At 42.8% G+C, this 21768-nt stretch overlaps 1 protein-coding gene across 3 annotated transcripts in view; it reads left to right on the forward strand.

Moving 5' to 3' along the window:
• GRM7 (glutamate metabotropic receptor 7) overlaps window positions 1–21481 on the forward strand; it is a 317851-nt gene extending 296370 nt beyond the window's left edge. For 2 of the 3 annotated variants that reach the window (XM_076346707.1, XM_076346709.1), the window contains one exon: window positions 20311–20376. Coding sequence is in view for 1 of the 3 variants with exons in the window: in XM_076346708.1 (XP_076202823.1) it covers window positions 20311–20360 (50 nt within the window). In the remaining 2 variants the exon portion in view is untranslated. Of the gene's footprint in view, window positions 1–20310 lie in introns of all 3 variants that reach the window. The other variant, XM_076346708.1, reaches the window with a different exon arrangement.
• Window positions 21482–21768: the final 287 nt, after the last annotated feature.

Genomic DNA, 21768 nt, shown 5'->3' on the forward strand with positions numbered 1-21768 from the left:
AAAAACTCCTAAGTGTGCCAGTAACAAGCCAGTAGAAGCCATGAGATCCTGGGGGGTTTGCAGCCTCCAGGTGCAGCACGGTTCCCCCTGGAGCCTGTGCCAGGTCCCCTCCGGTCGGAATGTTTGGGGATTGGGTTACTTTCTTTTTACATCTCAAAACAACTACTTTTGATGATGCACTTTAATACGTTCACATAATTGCATGCTCCCATATTAATTATTTTGCAGACTGTCTCACACCTTTCATGACTTACATGATACAAGACTTGTAAATATGCAGGAGAGTGTCAGACTGTTTCCTTTTTTAAAAACTGAAATTCTTTATGCACTTAAACAATCACCTTATAGTTTGATGTTTGAACAATGCTAGGTAAAACACATTATTTGTGGCTATAAGTGCTTTGGATATTGAAAGCTAGGTAGCTAGATACATGTCTTTGAGACACAAATGAGTATTAATTAGTATATTAGTATCCCTCTTTTGCTCCATTGTTTCTCTTTGTCTTTTTATGTGATTTTTTTCCTAGGAAATTTGTAAGAAGAGTGAGCTGTAAATTTTGGATATATTGTTATACCTCATAGACCACTCCCTCTCTCGCTTTTTTGCCTAATAAACTCTGAGTAGCGCTGAGTTCTCCCTTTGACTAATTTATCAGTCCTTACATCCTCTCAGGGAGGATTTATCAAATTCATAAATTGTAATATCAAGGAAAAGACAAAGACTTTTGGCTCTCTTGTCTTCCATATATTTATAATAACTCTCTTTCTCCCAAGCAGGATAAATGTCACCTTGACAGGACTCACTCGATGCTGTTCTCACGTGGTAGCTTGCTGTAGTCTCTTACGTGCACTCACATCCTCATCTGTGTTAATGAGGTGACTCAGATAAGGAGTTGTAGGATTATGAAATCAGCCTTGACTTTTTCAGTGTAATTTCACTGAAATCACTGGAATCGCCCCAGGCTAGGACATCGCAATATTTGGAGTCATATGTCTTTTCTCCCCTGCCCAAGCAATAGGAAGCATTACGATTGCATTTTGCAGCTTTCGGGATGTGTACTCTTTTAATTGTTATTGCTACTATAATTATAACAAAAGTACCCCCAAGAGCAGCCATGATCTGTAACCTCAGGTGCAAAACCTGACTCGACATAATCAGGAATCTTCCAAGCCCAAGAAAGATTTACAAACTCAGATGCACAATGTTGTCCGGCCACTGAGGACGCGAGTGTGGACAGTTTGACTGGAAGTAGCTAGAAAAGGGATTTTAGGAGAGAACAACAGCCTTTCAGTCAAAGACTGAAGGAAGGTATGCTAAACTTTGCACTGTGTTTTGGCATCTGAGCTAGCACGGAAGCTAAATTTGAGGTTTTACAATTTAGAGTCTTTGCAGATTTTCTTGGTCTTGTTCGCAGTTGGTGATTTTTGACTGCTAGAAAAATTGTTTTGCAGCCATTTTAGTTTGCCTGTGGTTATTACAATCAGTTAATTGAATTTATTAAATTGTTGTTATTAACAGTTAGATAGACAAGCAGCCGTCACCAACTGACGCTGCAGCTCGATTTCCGAGGCAGCGCACATGGTATGAGCCCCAAGTACTCCCCATGTCGCTGTACTGCCTCCATGGAAAAGCCCCAGTGCAGTTAAATATTCAGGCTTGGTATGCAGACAGGACAGAAGAGAAGGGTCTTCAGTGCATGCTTGAGATGCAATATTCTGGGAAAGAAAATATTTCTAATGTACTGTGAAGTGCAATGGTTGTGCTTAAATTTGATGCTTGGTGGCCGTTCCCTGCTGTAATCTGGTTACCTTCAGCTCAGTGGTAGCGGGGAGGGATTTCTTCGCTTACACACATCATCCTGCTCAGCTCTGCCCAACAGCAGCCAGTAACACATGCCTTCAGATACACATTTTATTTTCCTGTTCGTCAAAGCACGGTATAATTTTTCCTTTTTTTCATTTTAAAAAAAAAGAAAATTCTGTGCTGAGTTACAACATCTATGAAGAAGCTCTGCTTCAGTTCCCGTGCAATGGCTTTACAGCCATCAGCACCGTAACAGCTGTCAGATACTGCAGGGAGCAAAGGGCAGCGAAATGAATTATTTTAAGGACATCTAACATCTGGTTTAGAAGTGAGTAGCTTACATGTGTGATGAAATCTATATAGACGATAAGGTTAGGTGCAAAACCTGTATTAAATGAGTGACTTAAATTTTTTTCCCCTCAGGTATAAAGGAGGTCTGCCACTGCAGTAACAGGATTGAACATATGTGGCAGTGAAGTTCAGTCAACAAAAAACCCCACCAGCAGATCTGATGGGGGACCGCTCCCTTTCTCTTTTTCCCTGCAGAAAAAGGGAACCGTTGCCCGCTGGGAACGAGCGGAGCCCATTCCTCTTGAATGTGTCTGTTGGGATTTCGGTTCTGTGTTAGGCCTGGTGACTTTGCTGCTGCGTTTTTACTCAGAACAAAAGATCTTTTTTTTACTTTTTCTCTGTTGTGTATTTTTCTGAGATTAATGATATTTCCAGTCATTGGAGTCCGGTCTTTGGTGGAACAGCTCACAGGCAAGCAGTATAAAGTGTTTCCACCAGTAGGCAGAACCAGTGGCAATAGGTTAGCTGAACGAGTGTTTGTTCACAAACCTATTGAAAATTTGGTAAGCGAGTTCAAAAAGCTAATCATAGTAATAATGGAGTAAAAAGGCCAGGAAAACTGAAAATAAGCAATATTACAGGTAAATGAAGTTCTCAAAGGCGTGAATCCATGCAGTTTTCTGTGTGCGTGATTGCAAGCGCAAAGAAAACTGTTCAAAGATTGTATAGATAAGAATAGAAAATAAACCACGTTGGTACAAAATCACGGTGTGCTGAGGTGTGCTACAGTCAACAGGATTAGAAAAGAATGATGGCTGTCACAAAATCAAACGTACCCTAGCAACTGCCCGTCGGTTACAGCCACATTTACCCGATAGCTGTCATGCCTCTGGTCAAGGTATTTCGTTCGCATCTGCAATACACAGGCATGGGTGTCAGAACGTTATACAAGCTGGTCCCTGCGTGCGGTTGTGTATCTTTGGTGATTTTACCCAAGCCTTGATATATTTTGTCACCTTGTGGAAAACAAACTCATAGAAAATTCCAGTGTAGCGCTCGGAAATGACAGTGCTGATGAACTGAAGGAGCATGTGAGTAAAACGAGCGTGAGACACAGCTGAACATTCATTTGTCACTGACATAAAATAATACTGTAAAATGAGATATTATTTTATGTTGACACAGATAGCAAACAGAATATATTTGTGCAGCAGGAGTCTGGGCTTGTTTGTTTTTTTGGGGCCAGTAAGCAGCAGCAAATCAAAAAAATGGCACATAAGAAATTAGTCTTTCTCGGTGTTTCTCCCTTATTGCAAATAGGCACCACTTTCACACCAAGCATCTCTGGAAAACATCAGAGGGGTTTTTTTCCTCTTTATTGGCTTCAGGATAGGAAACGTGTGCATCTCTCTCAGTGACGTATGGTGATACATTAAAGAGGAGAGCATCCTTTTGTTCATGAAAATAGGTATTTTGACTTTGGGGTGAGATTGTTGGTTTTGAACTCTGTCTGACAGCAAGGAACAAAGGCATGTTTTTATTTTCTAGCCATAGTGCAAAAAAAAGGAAGGCAATTGGGTTAATGGCTAAATACATGTAAATGCCCATGAAACACAACGGACACACATAACAGGAAAGAAAGGCATTCCACTCCCGGGATCTGATGTTTGGCTTAGTTACTCCTCTGTAACTCAGAGCACTGAGTCTTACCTGGGAGAAGAGTCTGGCACTGCATCTAGTGAGATGTCTGTTCTTGCTGTTCAGTGGAAAAAGAAAGAAAAAAAAAATATAGTTGCCATAGTTACACCACTTGTCATGATGCTTATCATGTCCGTGGAATAAAGAGCCTTATATTAAATATGTACTCTTATTAATATCAGCTGTTAAACATTTCCAGGATATTTGAAATCAAGACTTTCTGCAAAAAAATTAAATGTGGATTGCAGCAAAATTGTACTGTTTAACCATGCAGCTCAGAGTGTAATTTTGTTAGACACTGTATTACAGAATTATATACCATGAATAAATTTTCCAGTGAATTTAACCTCTTTGCACTTCATGAACATTCTTGATTTTTCTGTTAAGATGTTTGTTACTTGCAACTCTTTGCCAACTAGTTTGAGCAGGCCAAAAGGAGGGGAGTTCCTTTCAGGTGAGGAACTGCACCCTGTCAGTGGTATGGCATTGCGTCTGCTCCATGCTGAAGTAATTCAGACTTCCCACCTGAGAGGGATGAGGACTGTGATTGCTGTGCACATGCATGTGTCCTCGTTTGCTTTCCAGGGCAAACATACCCCGAATATCCATGTCGACTAACACACACACGCACGCATGCATGCATTCTCTGTGGAAGAATCAGGAGTCTGCGCATCTTTCTAATGCCAAGAGACCTGCAGTTTAATGTGGTTTTATTCTTCTGTTTTAAGCTGGTGTGCCAAATTATAAAGCATTAGGGGAATGCAGTTTAAAATGTTTTTTCACATGTGCAGCAGAGTCTAATGTTGAAAGAGTGTGTTTACTGCTCTCTGATGACCCTTGGGCAGTCACTCCTGCCATCTGGACTTTCTCATACAAGGTTCATCTCCTTTGGGGCAGTAAGACAGTGTCATCCTCCCAGCGGTGGATCTTGCCAGAAATGGCCCGTAGCTAAACGCCCCTGTACTGCACACATTCCCATTTATATGGTTTTGCCAGTAGCGTCACAGGGCTGGAGCTCTACAGACCCCCTCTCTGGAGGTAGAGGTAACAGACTCCAGGTCTTGCAAGCAAAACCACCCCGTGCTGGCTGGACCAGGTCCCATGCAGCCAAGGGGGCATCCCCTGGGGATGCCGGGACACCTGAAGAGTAGAGGAGCCAACCAAAGTCCCCACCGGGCTCTGCGTGTGTCGCCGCTGGACGAACTGTGGTTTCCTAAGGAAATGACCTGACAAAAGGTTTGGCACCAGTTTCTTCTGGGATTACGCTGACTCAGAGACATGGAGACAACCCAGGAAGGAGGTTTTGGTGCAGTGTAAGTACAAGCCAGAATGAGTCCTATCATGGGTTGGGCCCCAGTGTACAACATGCTTCACAGAGGACATAGTCACTGCCCCGAGCAATCGGGATGTGCTTGGGTATGTAAAAAGTCTCCATAAAAAACTGTACAAAATACAGCTTTGTATCTAGTGCTTATCAAGGGAAATTCATCTCTTCAGAGGAGAGGATGTACCGAGTAAGAACCAGCTACCCAGAGGATGTAGAAGTGTTTGTTCAGTCTTTTCTATTGTTATGTTTTCCTGGAAAGAACAAATGGAGCAATAAATATGACACATTGTTATTTAAAATAAAACTATGAATGTGTTTCTCTAACACAGGGAGGTTGTATTCGGTGTAACCTTGTCATTCACGTCCGATGATAGCTTCAGATTAACAGTCCTTTGGCAAGATGATGTTTTTCTCCCCGTTGCCTGGTTCCCTTGTTGTGCGCGTCAGAAGCAGAGCTGTGGTTTGCTCAGAACTGTGACTGATGGCGTGAACGGGCAGTTTATTGACTGGGAGATTGACTTAGATGAAAATCCAAATTCCGCAGAAGTTTTCTCTCCAGGTGTCATCTTGGTTTCAGTTTTCTATTGAAAAATAGTATGTATTTCCAAATTGTGAGAAATGCGAATCTGGTTCTGACTCTGTAGGTGCCCGAGTTGTTTAGGTGAAACGGGCTGATTTGTTTGAGCCCAGGTCCTAGCAAGTCTTTTGGTTTGGCACTGCACAGAGATACAGCTGCTGCATTCAGGGGCTGTTTGGAGGGTAGTGCGCTAGTCTGTAGGAAAAAAACTGGAAATAAACAGAGTAAATAATGGAATTGCTTATAATTTATTAAAAGAGTAAACAGAAAGTGCCTCTGTATTCAGTGTGAAACCGATAACTGAATACAGTTGGGAAAAAAAAAAGCTTGTTCAATCCTATATTCCTGTTTTTTAGCAGCCACACAGAATTTTCATTTTCTTGATTTTTTTTTTAAGTACAATGATTAATTACAAAAACATTTTCAATTCTTTGATCATTGAATGGATAAAGTAGCTAGACATGTAGAGCTATATTTACTGGATGTGGGTATAAGAAAGAAAATTATTACGTGCGTGATTACTTTATAACCATGTATTTACTTGTCTATCTGCTTGGGTCAAAACCCAGGGATTTGCACGGAGAAGTGCCAGGGTATTGCTAGGACAGGGACTGACTGAAGAGTGCCGGTTAGGCAGAGTGTCAGAAATGGGTCTGGGTGGGGTTTTTTTGTATTGGTCCTCAGTAGCTGGAGAGAAGGGAACAATACGTCGCAGGATTCCAGGACAGACGATGGAGAGATGTGCACCCAGCTGGAAAGCGTCACTCCTGTGCTGGGCAGAGGAGGGCAGCTGCAGAGCCCCCCAGCCGTGCCGAGGGGCAGGGAAGGGGCGGCAGCAGAGAAGAGCACGGGGCAGGCGGCGGCGGCAGAAATGGAAGAGGCACGAGGCGCTGGAGGACATTTAGGAGCCAGTTCAGGAACAAAGTCAAGAGGTAGAAAGGAATCGTTTTCTTATAGCTCTGACTTCAGGACTCTTTTGGGATGTTTTGGAAGATCACTCAGGTCATAATTTTAATTATGTTTCATGCAAACTGTTTTCACACTTGGCTTTAACAGCTCTCAACAGAGCCTGGCTTTCCAGGTAAGATAACGAAAGTACTATTAATTACTTTGTTTTAAGCAGGTAAAAATAATTTGCTACTATTTGTTATCTTTCCAGTCCACAGCATTCAAATGGGAACATTTTTAATGTAGTTTAAATTAGTATGTTTTCTCTACTGTCGGCTCCAATTAAGGAGTAATATGAATTGGTTTTGTTTCTTCCCTGCCATAATCTGATAAAGGTTTGGAAACACATTTCCTAAGATCCTGTGCACTTTTCTAGCTATGCGATGGGGCTGTTGCACGCTCCTGCCTGCAGTGAAGCACGGTGAATTTAGTTGATGTGAAAGTTCATACAGCAGCTCTGCTGTCCGCTGGGAATCGGCTCCCTCTGCGCGCTCCCCATCGCCTCCTCCGCTCGGAGCGGGGATTTCTGCTCCCTGGCCTGATCCCCTAACTACATCTCACCACTAAGCGCACAAACGCGCCAGGCAGCTGTATGGCTGTTCCTCGTGCCGGGTCTTCTTTAAGCCTCTCCGCAATCTTTCATTTGCTGGAAGCGTTGATAAGCCTTCCTGCTGTTTATTCTTTGATCCCAGTGTTGCAGGTACTTTCAAACTTCACCTGACCCAGAAGTTTTTATCTGCAAAGCAGACAAGTAGGAGATAGGAGAAAGATGCAGCCAAACATGCTCAAGATTGATGTTCTTCAGCGGTACAATACTTTGTTGATTTTAGCTTTTATTTAGGAGGGTAAAACTAATCTTTTTCTATTGCAATCTTATTACCTGACTCAAAATCTCAAGTTTACAGTTATCTTTCCGGCAAAAACATGATGATTTTTCAGGCCGTAAACAGTATGCGTCTGGCTCTGTTCTTTGACTCAAAGTCACATTTTCTTTTAATGTCTCAGATGGGAAAATTAATATTAACAACAACCTCTGAATTTGTCTCTGAAGGCACCTACCTTAATAATACTTTGCAAAGTAGTCAAAGGTGTGGCTGATTGATAAAAATTACCTTTTAGCCCAGTCCTGAGGAGGCTGAAAGCAGTGTCTGTCACCGCAGGTAGTTTAGATCATCTTTCCAGCTTAACAAAAGGAGTTAATTAATTGATGCTGACAGAGTTACCAGCATAAGCAGTTCAGAGGCAGAGAAATAAATGACGTGCTTTTTGTTTGTTTACAGAGAACTATCACTTTCATTGGTAAATATCATAAATGATGGATGCCATACCTCGCCATTGCAAAGGGGGAACATGTATCACATATCCCATTGGTGGCCTATTTTGAGAGCTCATAAGAATTAATACAGGTGCATATCTTTATAATATTCTTCAGAGGATTAAACTTCCTCTGATGCTCAGTTTTACCCTTACCATACATGTCTCCCATCAGAGGCCATTTTATTTTGGTAACGTTCCTCAGCGACGTGTTTTGCCCAGGAATGGCACCTGGCCCCTGAGATCCCAGCGATGGTGGGCTGTCGGCGGGGCAGAAGGGCCGTGGGACGCACGGTTGCTTGCAGCAGAGTGCTTGAAAATCACAAGAAACACAAAAGCGCTCCCCGTGTCCAAGTGGAAAAATGCTATAGCAGCATCATAAGAAAGCAATAACTTTCCACGTTATACTATACTGTAAATTTTTAGGGCAGACAGTACTGGCTCTGCTGAAATCAGTAGGTGCTTCACCCTTGACTGGAGTGGGAGTGGGATTTCAGCCGCAGAGTCCAACACCACGCTTACCTGTAGAGCTGGAGCTTAACTGTGGAGTTCACCATTACACTGTCTTAAAAATGGAAAGTGTATGTTTTGTGCTACATTCTATAGGATTTTTCCTTACTTGTCTTTACAAGGACAGATTAAATTTGCAGTCCACAGGGCAATGTTAGAGAAGCGTAATGGTCACCCCGTGCCATTAGGCAAAACTTCCAACCACATACAGCTGTATTTCTTTCCTCTCGTGCTAGAGAAGTGTGGCTTTGAAGTCAGTGCGTGAGCTAGAGTTCATTGTTTATCGAGTACACGATATGAAAATGTGCCCAACTTTCAAATAAGCAATTCATTCTTCTCTTCTTTTCCTAAAGAGGTAAGTGCCATGTGCAGTGGTGCATACTGACTTTGCAGAATAATCTTACATCATTTTGTGGGTTTTAGGGTGGGCTGGTAATGGTAAGCATCCCATTGTTTCTGGGATTCATTGTGGGAAAGCCTGCTTTACTGAAATTAATGGGTATTATTCTACTCGAAATGAAGTCAGAATTTTCTAGCTTTGTACTGTAGTGCAAGCATCTGTCTAATACAATCACTTTCTCTACGTTGTCTGAATTTAGAATTTCTTCATTCCTATTGAGAAAAAAGTTCAACAGCCAATTGGTTTCAGTCTAATACATCTGTAGAATGACAAAGCAAATATATTTATTTTATGTACTCAAACCCTAACAAACTATCTTAGGCTATAAGAATGTTGTGTCGTTCCCACTTTGACCTGAACTGATTTCTATCATTAGGCCATTATCTCACCCAGGAACTGCTTTTATTATTCTTCCTATTGGATACTTTCTCTGTTCTCACAAAAAGTGTGTTGTAAAAAACCTGATGAATTACAAACATACGCCTCTGACAGCAGCTACTACTTGAAAGCCTTATAAGCTAAAATGAACCTTTGTTTAAAGAACTACTAGGACTACTTCGAGTCCTAGTGTGCCCTGGGGAACTGGCAAGGTCGTACTCTTGCTTCCTATTAAATCCTTCTGGGAACTTCAAAGCAATCCTCGTTAAAAGAACCCATTATATTGTATATTTGTAATTGTTACTTATGGCCCTAGCACTACTCTGTACAATATTTTGCCAGTCCCCTGGGTTCAAGGCTCACTTCAAGCGTAGTTATATCACTCACTTCACTAGCTACGCAGTCCGAGTTTGCTTAGGGGCTGCATGATAGACAGGGTAAATATCCATTTCTAAAAGGGATAATAATAAGAAAGCCCTAAAGGTAAAATGTAGCCCTGGTTAGAATATGAGGAATTTAGAAGTGGAAGCTGTGTAAAGTGACAGACGTGTGAATGCTCTTTAGATAGAACCTGCAGCATTTGCCCAACCCTGCTCTGAACAATACATCTGCATGCATATGCATAAACATAATTATTCTAATAATTTGAAGTAATCATTTCGTTATTAATTGCATTCTGAATGCAACAGAGGTGAACCGGGTGAATCCAGGTTATCAAGTCTTTATAAAGTAGCACTGAAGGGCAAGATTGCTTAGGCTGTTTTTCTGATTGTTCTCGCTTGGCATTAATCACTTATTCAAGATCTCTAGGCATTGGTGTTCACCTTATGATCTCCCCCTGAGGTAAGAGCTTATAAACTTTATCACTGCTTTGCAGATTGGAAGCAAAGACGTCTGAGCGGCAGTCGGTGGTGTGACTAGCTAGATTGGTTGGACGTCTGGCTTCCAGCATCTTGTTCGCGTCAGTAGAGTTGAGCCGATAGGGAATCTGGCCTTGTCTTCCTAAATTAGCGTGTGTGCGCACGTGGGGGAGGATGTTTTGGGGTTTTTTCTTTTGCAGCATTTGACATTTTTGTGACAGCTCATTAGACTTCTAACCTTAAACACTACATTATGTGTCTACGCTAGGTAAAAATTTGTCCGTATGGCCCAATCCGACGTGTTATGATTTCAGCCAGCTTTGGGGTTTTCTTCACCGCTTCCCATTCCATCAGATAAACTCTCCAGTATTAAATCCCGTGTATGTGGGTCTTCCTAGCAGCAACGGGTGAATTACAATTGTGGGATACTTTAAAAAGCCACTGCCCCCATGTTGCTTTTGCTTTTGCTTTCCAAGTAAAGGTGGGATCAATCTGCATGTTCTCCATGCATCTCAGTGTATAGTCAAATGCAGTCAGACAAGTCCTCCTGGGCTTGCAGTGGGAGCTGTGCTCGGCGTGGACTTGCCAGCAGATTCTGTCGCGTTCCTGTAGGCTCAGCGTAGCCCACAGGGTCGGCACAGCCTGCGTTTTGGAGGTGGCATACAGAAACAAGCCTCTTGAAGGACATACAGCGCAATACAGGAATGTATCTTTGGCAAATAGTTGGAATGGTTTTAGGTTCGGCGGTTTCTCTGGATTAAGGTGTTGACCAAAATGTCGCGTTGTTGACCCAATCTGAGCCCAAGAGAGTCAGCTGAACAGCTGCCCTCCCAGCTGCTAGGCTGAGACAGCGCTGCCGAAGCCAACGCTGGCAATGCTGTTCCTGCCTGTTTGCACGGTGACAACAGGTCGCAGTGGGACGATGAGCTTGATTTTTCTCTCTTTGCATTGCATAGATCAGTATGGCCTCTGCAGCAAATCAGGTTCTGCAAATGTAATTGCATTTTGTTGCAAAATTTCTAAATGCATAGAAGGAGAAAATGAAACAGTTGTATTGTGAAAATTGTGAAGAAAATATCTGAGTATGTGAATACCTGAATATGTATTTATAATTTTTAAAGCTAGGCAAATTATTTGTTCTACATTTGTCCAATGAACCTAGTTGTTTGGGGTTTTTTCCAGGTAAAATCTGCAGGACTTTTTTATTATTCATATTCACCTATCAGCTGTCCTTAATTAGTCTGAAGCGTTTGGCTTCAGAAACCTTCATGATTTTTTTTTGTGAGCTGTTTGCTATATATATATTTGCAAGACTTTCATCTTCCTGACTACACGGTGTTTTTCTTCCTCCCTGCTAGCAGGAATCTCCCAGATAACGCATTCTGTATGAAATAGCAGGAACACCTCATCCGCACGCAGTGCCTGCTGCGGACAGGCCTGACTCCTCCCTGGAGACGTGCACAGACATGGCTGATGGGGGCAATTTTTCAGGCTGCGGTTTGCAAGCATCTTTCAGCGCTATCCTTCAGCCAATCTAATGAATCTCAGCAAAGCCAAAAGAAATATCATAACGGCACTGGAAATCCTTTGATACCAAACTCATCTTTCAAGGAACATCTGAAGGAAATAGTCAAATTACCTTTGGAAGATTTTTACAGCTATTCCTAATACCTGGTGCATTTTATTATTTTGGTGGTAATCGCCTGGCAACCTACAGCACTGCAGTTTAAATGAATAAAACTCAAGAAGAGGTTAGCACTAAAAAAAATCTCTGCGTTCTTAAAAAAGGCAAAACCCCAAACCGGAGCAGCTCCTCCAGGGACTGCCCATCAGAGCTGAGCCAGAGGAGAACATCGTCCTCTCCCCAGGGCTGGAGTCCGTGGCTGTCGACTCAAGCTGCGAAGGCAAAACATTAGTTCAGCATGTAAGCAGATTTTAAAGTTGTCTCCACAGAAGGATCGTAGATGAATGCAAGGAAGCGGGCCATCAGCAGCAGGAAAGGAGGGGCTGTGGTGGGGGAGAGCTGCTGGAAGTGAGGTCTGGCTTAGTTGCACTGCGGGCAAGTTGCAGCTTTTAAAATTATTTTTTCTTCTTGCAACAGATCTTTTTTTTTTCCATAGTGAAGCGACACAGTTGTGAATGCCTCCCTCCTCCCCAAGAGAAGTTTTTTGCTATAAGAGCTCCAGCATACAGGGTAGGATGTGCCATCTCTGTGCCATCATGTGCACAGGGACAGAGCAAGGATGGAACAGACACACGGCAGATGTGGGCTGCTTTACCAAAGGCCATTGGAACAAAGCTACAATTTAGACAAGCATGGCCGTAATTAAACTCCAGCAGTTACTTTAATTGAACTGAAGGCCAAAATGCAGTTGTGGATTGTGTAACTTCCCTTACGCCCTAGTGCCCCTGCAAAACTGATCGAGCTGGCCCTGATCACAGGTGGTGATACCTCAGACTTGCAGAGGGCTTCTGACAGGTATCTGTGATGGGAGAGAGGTCGCAGCGTAGCGGTGGGGGAACCTGGAGAATTGGTGGCACTCCAACAGGCTGGAAGATGGCTTTGGCTGCCCTGCAGGCAGCGGTGGCACTTCCATCCAGGAAAGTGTCTATGCATTAGCAAAGTAAATTAAGTAAATACAGTCTCTGTGAAGAGCTGATGACCTTTTAAATTTAATTCCTCCACCAATAGATGAGAACAGAGATACACAAACCTTATTCGGTTCCTGCAGGAATGACCCTGCAAGCCCAGACTGAGGTTTTGGAATAACCATGCGCGTGGAGATTTTGGTTTGGTGTTACCTAAACCTGTTGGAGAAAGAATCAGTGACGGATGAAGAGGATGACTAAGCCTTCCACAGCGTTCAGCTTTTCTTGTGACTTTTCTCCAGAGGAGAATAACCTAATCCTGTGAGCTGCACTAGTTCTAGGAGAATGAATCAGAAACCTCAGATCTCTTGCAAACCCAGCTCTGGAGCAGATCTGTGCTGGAGCAGGTCATCCCTGCCATAACCGGGATGCTGGTCACGCTCAGGCTGGTGCTCGCCTGACACGGTCTCGTGGTCCTCACCACCGCAGCATCTAACTCAACTTGTCACACAGAGATACGGAAAAGCTCCTTTACATTACAAGCAATGACTGTCAATGGTGCAAATGTGTCCGGACTCGCATAATCCACCCAAAAAGGTGGTGGTTGCTAAGCGACGCGGCCCCCATTCTCTTTTTATGCCATTTTAGTTCCTTCTCAGCTTTATGTTCCATGTCTGGGGCTGCTTAATTTGATCCTATTTGCAGTGACAATTTAGGGTCTTGTGCCTTGGATACCAATTCACACAAAATGTACCAATCGTCACACTTGAAAATCACATTTGGTTTTGGAGCTGGTGAAACTGAAATGGAAACCTGGGGTTTTTTTTTCTGCCGGAGAGGCGTTCCCAAGCTCATGCTGTACCATCCTAATGCCGTTATCTCCCCCCACGCGCCCTCCATCCTGCTGTAGCACTCTTTGATGGTGTTTAATGAATTAATTATGCTGTTCGCAGATTCCAGCTTTTCTAGAGAATTAACCAGCCTCAGGCCTCTCTCTCTCACTCCACGTGTTTTTGCTGCTGTTGTAACATGCAGAACATCCTTCTACAAAATCTGAACCCACATTTCCCAAGTGTTGGTTAGGTGAAACTACTGATGGGGCAGAGCAGGGTGGGAGGGGTGAGGCAATTGCAAAAGGGGGAATATGAAATCAGTAGCATTAACAATGTACGATACTCAACCAAATTAGAGAAAAGTTATTTTTTATAAAGACAAACGTTTGCATCTCTCACAAAGAGATTGTGACAGGGTGGCGTTTCCGGGTGTCTTGAGTTTCTTCTGGATGGCGCCCCGTCAGAGAAGATCCTTGCCATGGTATAGCGTTCGTCTGGAAATAGTTATTGCCCTTAGGCCTATCAGGATGCCATGGTGACATCACTCTCAATACTGGACAAAAATAAGAAAGAAAAGTACTTTACAAGAGAAAAGCAGAGGGGTGAAACCTTATTAAGGAATTTGAAACATATATAAAAGAAAAGGTAAGGAAAAGACAAACTTAAAATATAACTGACACCACCCACTTTCATTCTGGTTTTGATTTTCTGGCATTTCATGGAGATTACAAGCAGCATATTAGTAACACATGCCATAATACACAGTGTGTCATGAGTGATGACTGTATAAATCTATACAATTCTATTACATAATTGTTTTTCTATTAATTCCCAAAGTGTATTTACTCTTCGTAAGCAGCCCTTGCCTCTGGTTATGGCGTTCTGTATAGCGTGCTCTTTCCGGCTCTCCTTCCACCGGGTTCTTCAGTAATTGGTAAGGACAATCAATCCAGTTACCCCACGTGGAGAATCTAGAGGGCCATGCCCATCAGAAGTGATGTAGGGATGATCAGATAAGTTTGTTTGGGTTGTTCACTCCTCAGTCAGTGCTTCAACACGAGTATTGTTCATCTTGGAGGTTAAATTACACTCACTGCTGTATTTTTGTTGACTCAGTTTTGATAAAACTACACAAAGAGAAAGAAACCATTCCTACAGCATTTATCACCTGAGCAGGACGGTGTCCTCTGGCTGGCGTGTCAAACACGACGGAGCCGGAGCGTGTGGAGGGGTGACGTGTGCCCCGTGAGGAGCTGGAGAGCCAGGGAGCTGCAACGCCGTGTGGCACTGAGTTGTCGCCCCTGCCAGGGCAGTGCTCAGGCGCGGGGCGGCAGCGTGTCCTGCAGCAGGAAGCAATAGACCGTCCCCTCTGAACTTGTCACCAGGTTGCCATCAGGCCACTTATGTACTAGATAAATTAGTAATCAGGAAACAGAAACAATCTCTTTAGCAGCTTCTCCCTCCCTGTTGTCATTTGTGATCTGCTGACAAACCTCTCGGGCGACTGAACGCTCCTGCTATTTATGGTTGTCCTCGGCGCTGAGGCGCTAATTGTTGCTGCTTTACTGAGAGTGACAAGGAAATATGACAGCTAAAGATGATATAATTTATGAGAAGAGAAGGCTGTAAAGTAATTATGGAGGAACACACGTTTTACTCATGTTATATTTGTAATTTAATATATTCATATTCTATTATTAAAACATGAGGTTCTGTGCGCTAATCTGCATAAAAGTCATGCAGTTCAGGCTGCAGCTCAGAGACAAGCAACTACCCACCGACACATGCAATAAAATGAAATCTTTTTTAATTTTATACAATTGTAGGCATTTATATACTAGATAAGTTGCCAATACACTACTGTAGGGAGCACAACAGGAGAGATGTGAAAATGTGATATAACAATCTATTTACATTTAGATACTAAATTTAAAATTATATTATTTTCTCCAAGCTTCATTCCATTTGTCAGGTTTTGGGCAAGCATGTAGAATCATTTAGGACTGTTGCTTTCATCTCTTTCTCATATATATTCCCCAATTTAAAGGCAACAGAGCATGTGGATAGCTCTGTCTTTCAGGTACAGAGCCAGAGGAGGAGCCACATGCACCCATTTCCCTTTTAGATGGACTAGAAGCAGGATTTAATAATCAGCCCCTGCTTTGCCTGGCATGAATGATACAGGTTTCTAAGCAAGAATTAAGGAAATGGAAAAGAGGAGGTAAGCATAATCTGCCACAGTGACTGCAAAGGAAATCAGAGCAGAAGTTCCAGACTCGTAGCCATCACGATGTCAGTTCTTGCTCAGTGCTGGAAATACTAAAGATCATGTTTCATACATTTGATAGCTCAAGATGCCTGTGGGCTGTAATAAAATTCATCTTTTGCACTCTAAATCTTTTCTCTTTAAGCATGGAAGAGGTTACAAATGTGCATAAAATTGAAGCGAAAGTGATTAAATCTCACTCTGAGCAAGTATTGACAGATCTGCCTTGCTCTTGGATGCTGTGGGAGCTTCATTCTTTGTGGCCCGTGCTCAAGATAATGAAAACCAGTCAAGTGATGAAACTTATATATCCAAAGAGGATTTTTCCTTCTGCGTATTTGTTTTTAATATGTTGCTGGCACAGAGATGCAGTTATTTCAAATCCTGTTACTCACTTCTGGCAGGGGATGGGTGTAGTCTATCTCTGTCCCCCACTGCCTGTCGGGCAGTTCGGATAATAACTGAAAAGGGTTTTAATTAATTGTTGTGCTTTAAAGAACTGTTGTTTATTTTCCACGTGCAGATATACAGGTTGTCTTCATTTCCATGACTTACAATGAGCATGAGCGCATCCTTCCTGCTGGGCTGTGCTGCTGTAGGCTGTGTGCCGGCGTCTTGAAATGGACGCTCGCAAGGGAGGAGGGTGGGATCCGTTCATGGGGAATGGGATTAAGTACAGTACATAGCTGAGGACAACTCATAGCTCATGTGGAAGTGTTGGTTGTCAGTATCTTGTACACAGTCACATCCTTAGAATTAACGCCATGCTATGAAGTGTCTGGGGTTTGTGATGGCCGAGGTGCCTCCTTTGTGCCTCTGTCAGTCCAGCTGCCAGGAAATCAGACGCCCGTCCTGTCTCAGCTCATCTTGGAAGGCATTGCTCCTGCCTTCTTGGTTTTTCAAAGAAGTTCCTCATTACTTTCAAATTGAGAGCAAGTACAATGCTCGTAAAACCAGAAGACACACAGGAGCGTCAGCAGCACAACGGAGATGTGATAGTTGCACCTTCCTTCTATCCAGTACCGTGTGTTAGCAGGAATGTGATATGACACTTCGTCACTCTGTGCATCCCTGCAGCAGATCTACCTAACCTTTTGAAGTGTGACAGCCTAGGCCGGGTTCCACCATAACGTGGACAAAACAATTTTCATTTCAAGCAAAGTTAAGGCAAAACGATAATGGGAGCTGAAGAATGTGCTGTGCTCTGCTTGACAAGTGCATAGGGTGTGGTTACCTATGGCCGGACTTGAGCCTGGAGGTTGTTTCCAGTACAGTGGTCCTGTCTGTGTATATGAAATTGTATTCTTCAGGTATTCCTCATACTAATTTCTTCTCCTATTAACATTGTCGCTATTCACCACTAATTAGCGGAAAAGGGTGCTTGTCACCAATAGCAATACATAGCCTCTTTTTAAATAGAAAGGTCCCCTTTTTTTCAAAGAAGTTGTACAATGCAAATGCTTCAAGAGCACGTTTATTTGCCAGTATGCAGGCAGTCAACATCCAGGATGCTTCCTTTCTGCGCGGTATTCTGTATTTAAAAATAGCTAGCAGCCCACATTTATCCCACGGTTTGTTTGCTCGTTCCTTTGCGCTGACCTCAGGAAAGGGGGATGCAGTTGGTCTGCCTATCTCTGTACAGGAGGTACAGTCCAGCATTTCAGATTCTGCATACCACAGCTATTGGCTCGCCTCCAATACGTCTTAAGTCAATGGCCAGCTGAGGTTGACATAATTATATGTATATTAATTAACATGTATATGTTATTTGCAAGAGGACAATCTGTCTTCACTGTTGGAAGGCCATCATCCATTAACACCAACAGCAACAGAGCGTATGAGATCTGTATCTCTTATTTAAGGAACAGGGAATGCTCATGTATCCTGGATTAAAGCACGGTGAATTCCGGTAATGCTGATGTTTCGTTAGCATTCCCCATTTTCATGTAAATTAACTTCTTTGAGGAAAATCAAATCCATACCTGGCACTAATTCCAATGATAATGATGAGCTGAGACTCAGTAGAGATTCGTTATCGAGGTAGACTGTCTCTCTCCTGAAGTCTTCAGATCAAGGCTGGAGCACTTCTGGGAGTTATACATCAGCTGAGCTCCAGGTTCCAGGGGTTAGTGCAGGAACAGAGCTGTGAAATGCACCAGCTACATAACAAAAGACATGATCTCCTCTGGCCTGACAGCCTTTAGAACCAGGGAAGATTGTTTTTCCCTCTCCTAAAATATTTGTTATTGATCATTTTATCTAAATTATGGATGATGCTTTTGTAAACTATGTTATCCTTGTGAAGCAGAGCGTTGCCAAAGATAACTTTACTGTCTCAGGCTCAGATGCGTGGAGCCCATCTTTTCACAGAGAGATTACAGAAGTACACGCTATCAACAATATTTCTTGGCTGAATTCATTTGGCACTGGTGGTTCATTGTCATATTGAAAATAAGAAATGAGCTACTGTGGTTGAATTTGTGAGAAAACTCATCAAGCAAGATAACAGGTTTGCTGTGAAAGCTAGGGTAAAACCCCTGTAAGCTTTGGAGGGGTTGACATGATATGAACCAGCCCTGGAGAGTATCAAAATCTCCTCCTCTGTCATAGGAGCTCTGCTGCTATTTGAAATTGGAGCATGTAATGGATAAAGCTGAAGTATATCACAAAATAATACATGTAATTACTTTGCAACCTGTTTCATGATGATATTTTTTTTACCAGATGCATTTTACCTCTCTTCAGCATTTAACAGCATACCACAGTTTATTGAATATTTGCAGTCTAGCCTTGAAGGATAATGAGTTTTACCCTGCCATGTGCTGAACACCTCTGTGTCCAAGAGAAGTTAATGGGAACTGAAGATCGGCATTTTGTAGGATCAGTGCTTGATGGAACAGACAGCTCTGACTCTTGTATGGAACATGGCGAAACAGCTGAATTAGGTTTTCAGAATAATACTGCAAAGCGCTGGAGTTACACAGGAGGTTCTTAAATAACAGTCTTGAAAATACCTAGGAGTAAAATTGTTTCTTTGTCTTTGTCAGTAAAAAAGATACTGAACACCATGAAAAATATTTACATTTGACTGCACTCTCGTGCATTATACTCTCAAAATATTCTGAATTGTTGGTGGAGAGCCTGTCCTTATTTAAGCAAGTATTTCTGAAAAGCAGGCCACCTGAAAAATTAATAGTGGTCTCTGATTAATAATGCGTCCTGGCTGTTGGACACGCCGAGGGAAAATACGCACTGGCTGTGGGTAGCAGAGGGAGGTGCGTTAGGTATCCGAGGCGGGGGATGCTCCAGAGGGCTGGCAGACCTCCTCTCCCGCCCTGGGCAGGGCAGTGGCGGAGGCAAAAAGAGCTGAAGGTTTTCAGCAATCCCAGAAAATCAGCCTTATCCCTTTCCCTTACTTATCTTCCAGATGTATATCTTATTGGGGGATGCATTGAGGCTCAGGTTTGTTTATATAGCCAGTTTTTCTGTGCATGGTTGATTATGATTCACTTAATGTATTTTGTTGAATCCAAGTTACTCAAAAAAACCCAAATGCTGAATAAGAATAGTTGATAATAACATCAATGCTTGGTAATTTTAACCTTTTGAGAACATCCATTAGCTTAAATTGGTCTTGTGATAACTCAGTTAGAATATTGGATTTTAATCTTTACTGCAAGAGCATACGCACTTCATACACTGGCTTTTTCTTTTTTTTTTTTTTTAAATGAATAAGGGGGGAAAGGCCTTTTCTGTATTCACGGGAACACAGTTCAATGTAAAATCTCATAAGCCCAGTACAGGTAGTTACACCTAGTTACAGAATTTGCATATAAATAGTAATGTTTTTGTTAACGTGCCTGATGGAGAACATGTTATCAGTTGATATGTCCCTAATCCGTCGGTGTTGCCAAAGCACTGCAGAGTATTTTGCTTTGTATTCAGCTGCAAATATTTGCAATTTTTACTGACATCGCTCACAAAGTAGTTACTGACTGGTTTTCTTTATTTCTGCCTGCAAACAGATTTAATTTGAAGGTCATAATTAGGAATTAGGAAAGCTGGTACCTTTTGATCCCCACATCGAAACATTCTCAGAAGTCATAAAACTTGAATAAGAATCACTATTCATGAGAAAAAACAAGTTTAGCCCAGGAGATTCAAGAAGTTGGAGAGAATGTCACCGTTTTTTATAAAAAAGAAATCTTAATGGGATCTAGTTACGGTGCCTCAGCAGTGAAGTCATACAGACTGCAAGAGTATAACAAAATCAATCAGTGGTAATTTTATTTATAGTAATAGCTAGAGCTGGAGACACGGCTTCGGCTGATCTAATAGCCGTCTGCCTGGAGTTGTGCCTGTAAGCAGGTGCTGCCCAGAGGGAAGGTGCTCACGGGGATGCAGGAGCCGCCGGCGCATCCCTGCCCGCACCCGCAGCCCTCGGACCAGCAGCCAGCCCTTCCCGAGGGGGTCTCGGCTGGCGGGGTTCCTGACCATTCTCCGGTTTTCTTTCAGGCCCTGCTGCAAAAAAGAAGTACGTCAGTTATAACAACCTGGTTATCTAGTCCGTTTTGCCACGTGGGGCGGAGGACGGGCGAGGATTTTCATCCACCGCTGGCGCAGACCTCCTCCCGAGCCGTGGGGTGTCCGCCTCGGGGGGGGCGAGGGCACGGCGATGCTGCGGGGAAGCGCGAGAGGAGCCCCGCGCTCCCAACGGCTGCTCCCTGAAATATCCTTCATCGCTCTCGGCTTAGTTCGTCGCTGGCGCTGCCGTCGGCTGTGGCCTTCGACCTGCTCCGGCCGCGGGAGCCGCCGTGCCCGCGCGCCCGGCTGCAGCACGGGAGGACCGGCTCCCCGGGGTGGGCTGCGTTCAGCTACAAGGACTTTAAGGGGCTAATTCTGTCTTTCTATGTACTTCCAGACTGCAAGTTTTTGAACTTTCTGTACAGTTTGTGAGGATTTTTGCATATTGCCATCCATGTTGTTTCGAGTTCACTGTTTGTTTTTTGAATGCACAGTTTCATTGAGGCCCTATTCTCTCAGACTTAGCACATCTAAAAAAAAACCCCGACAACTAAGGATTCAAAAGACCTATGTACATGACTTGTATGATTACTATTGTATCACTGCAATCCATATACATTATTTTTTTTAACTAAACAAACAAAAAAAGAATTTAAAGACCAAAAACTGTGCTGGCGAAGTTAGTCCCCCCCCCCTTCACAACTCCGATGGGCTGCAGAGGAAGCAGAAAGGATTTTTGCTGAGTTTTAGTAGAGGTCTTGATATTTGGAATGCATGCCAGTAATGTATTTTATGGTACATGTTAATAATTTATGTTTGATATTTGTATTTGTGTTCTATTTTGTTATTTTATTTAAGGTATATGACTATTTTGCAATAATTTCAATAATTCTTATGATATTTGGAGGAAAGAATATGGCTTTTACATGTCTTGAGGTTTTTTTCTTTGTTGATGCCCCACCATGATTGACCAGTGTGATAAGGACTTAAAAAAAGCATGTATGTTTTATACTGTTTGTAATAAGTAATTTCGTTAATCTTGCTGCTTATGTGCCAATTTAGTGAAACCAATCTTTGCCGCAAACTCCTCCCTTCCTTTCCATTCTCTCGATCCTGTGATATTATCCAAGAATGTATCAATAAAGGATTTTGGTTAACTTTTTTTTATTTACTCCAATAAATATATTTTTTCAGTTGTTCCCTCCCCCTCCCCCTTGTGACTAAAGTTTATTTCATGACGTTGTCAGGGGTGGACATCCAAAAACCTGACGCAGAGGCACTTCAGGCTTTGTGCACAAACCGTGGGTCTGGAAAAGGTCTTGGGGGAGCTGGCAACTAATTGCAAAAAAAAAAAAAAAAGTGCCTTTTTACGCACTGGTTCTATAACAACACCCAAAAGCCAAGTTACAGTCACGCAGAGAAAGCCCTCCTGCCTCTGTTTGAGGGTCT

The sequence above is a fragment of the Aptenodytes patagonicus genome, chromosome 8 (assembly GCF_965638725.1).
Source record: "Aptenodytes patagonicus chromosome 8, bAptPat1.pri.cur, whole genome shotgun sequence".
Taxonomy (NCBI): Eukaryota; Metazoa; Chordata; class Aves; order Sphenisciformes; family Spheniscidae; genus Aptenodytes; species Aptenodytes patagonicus.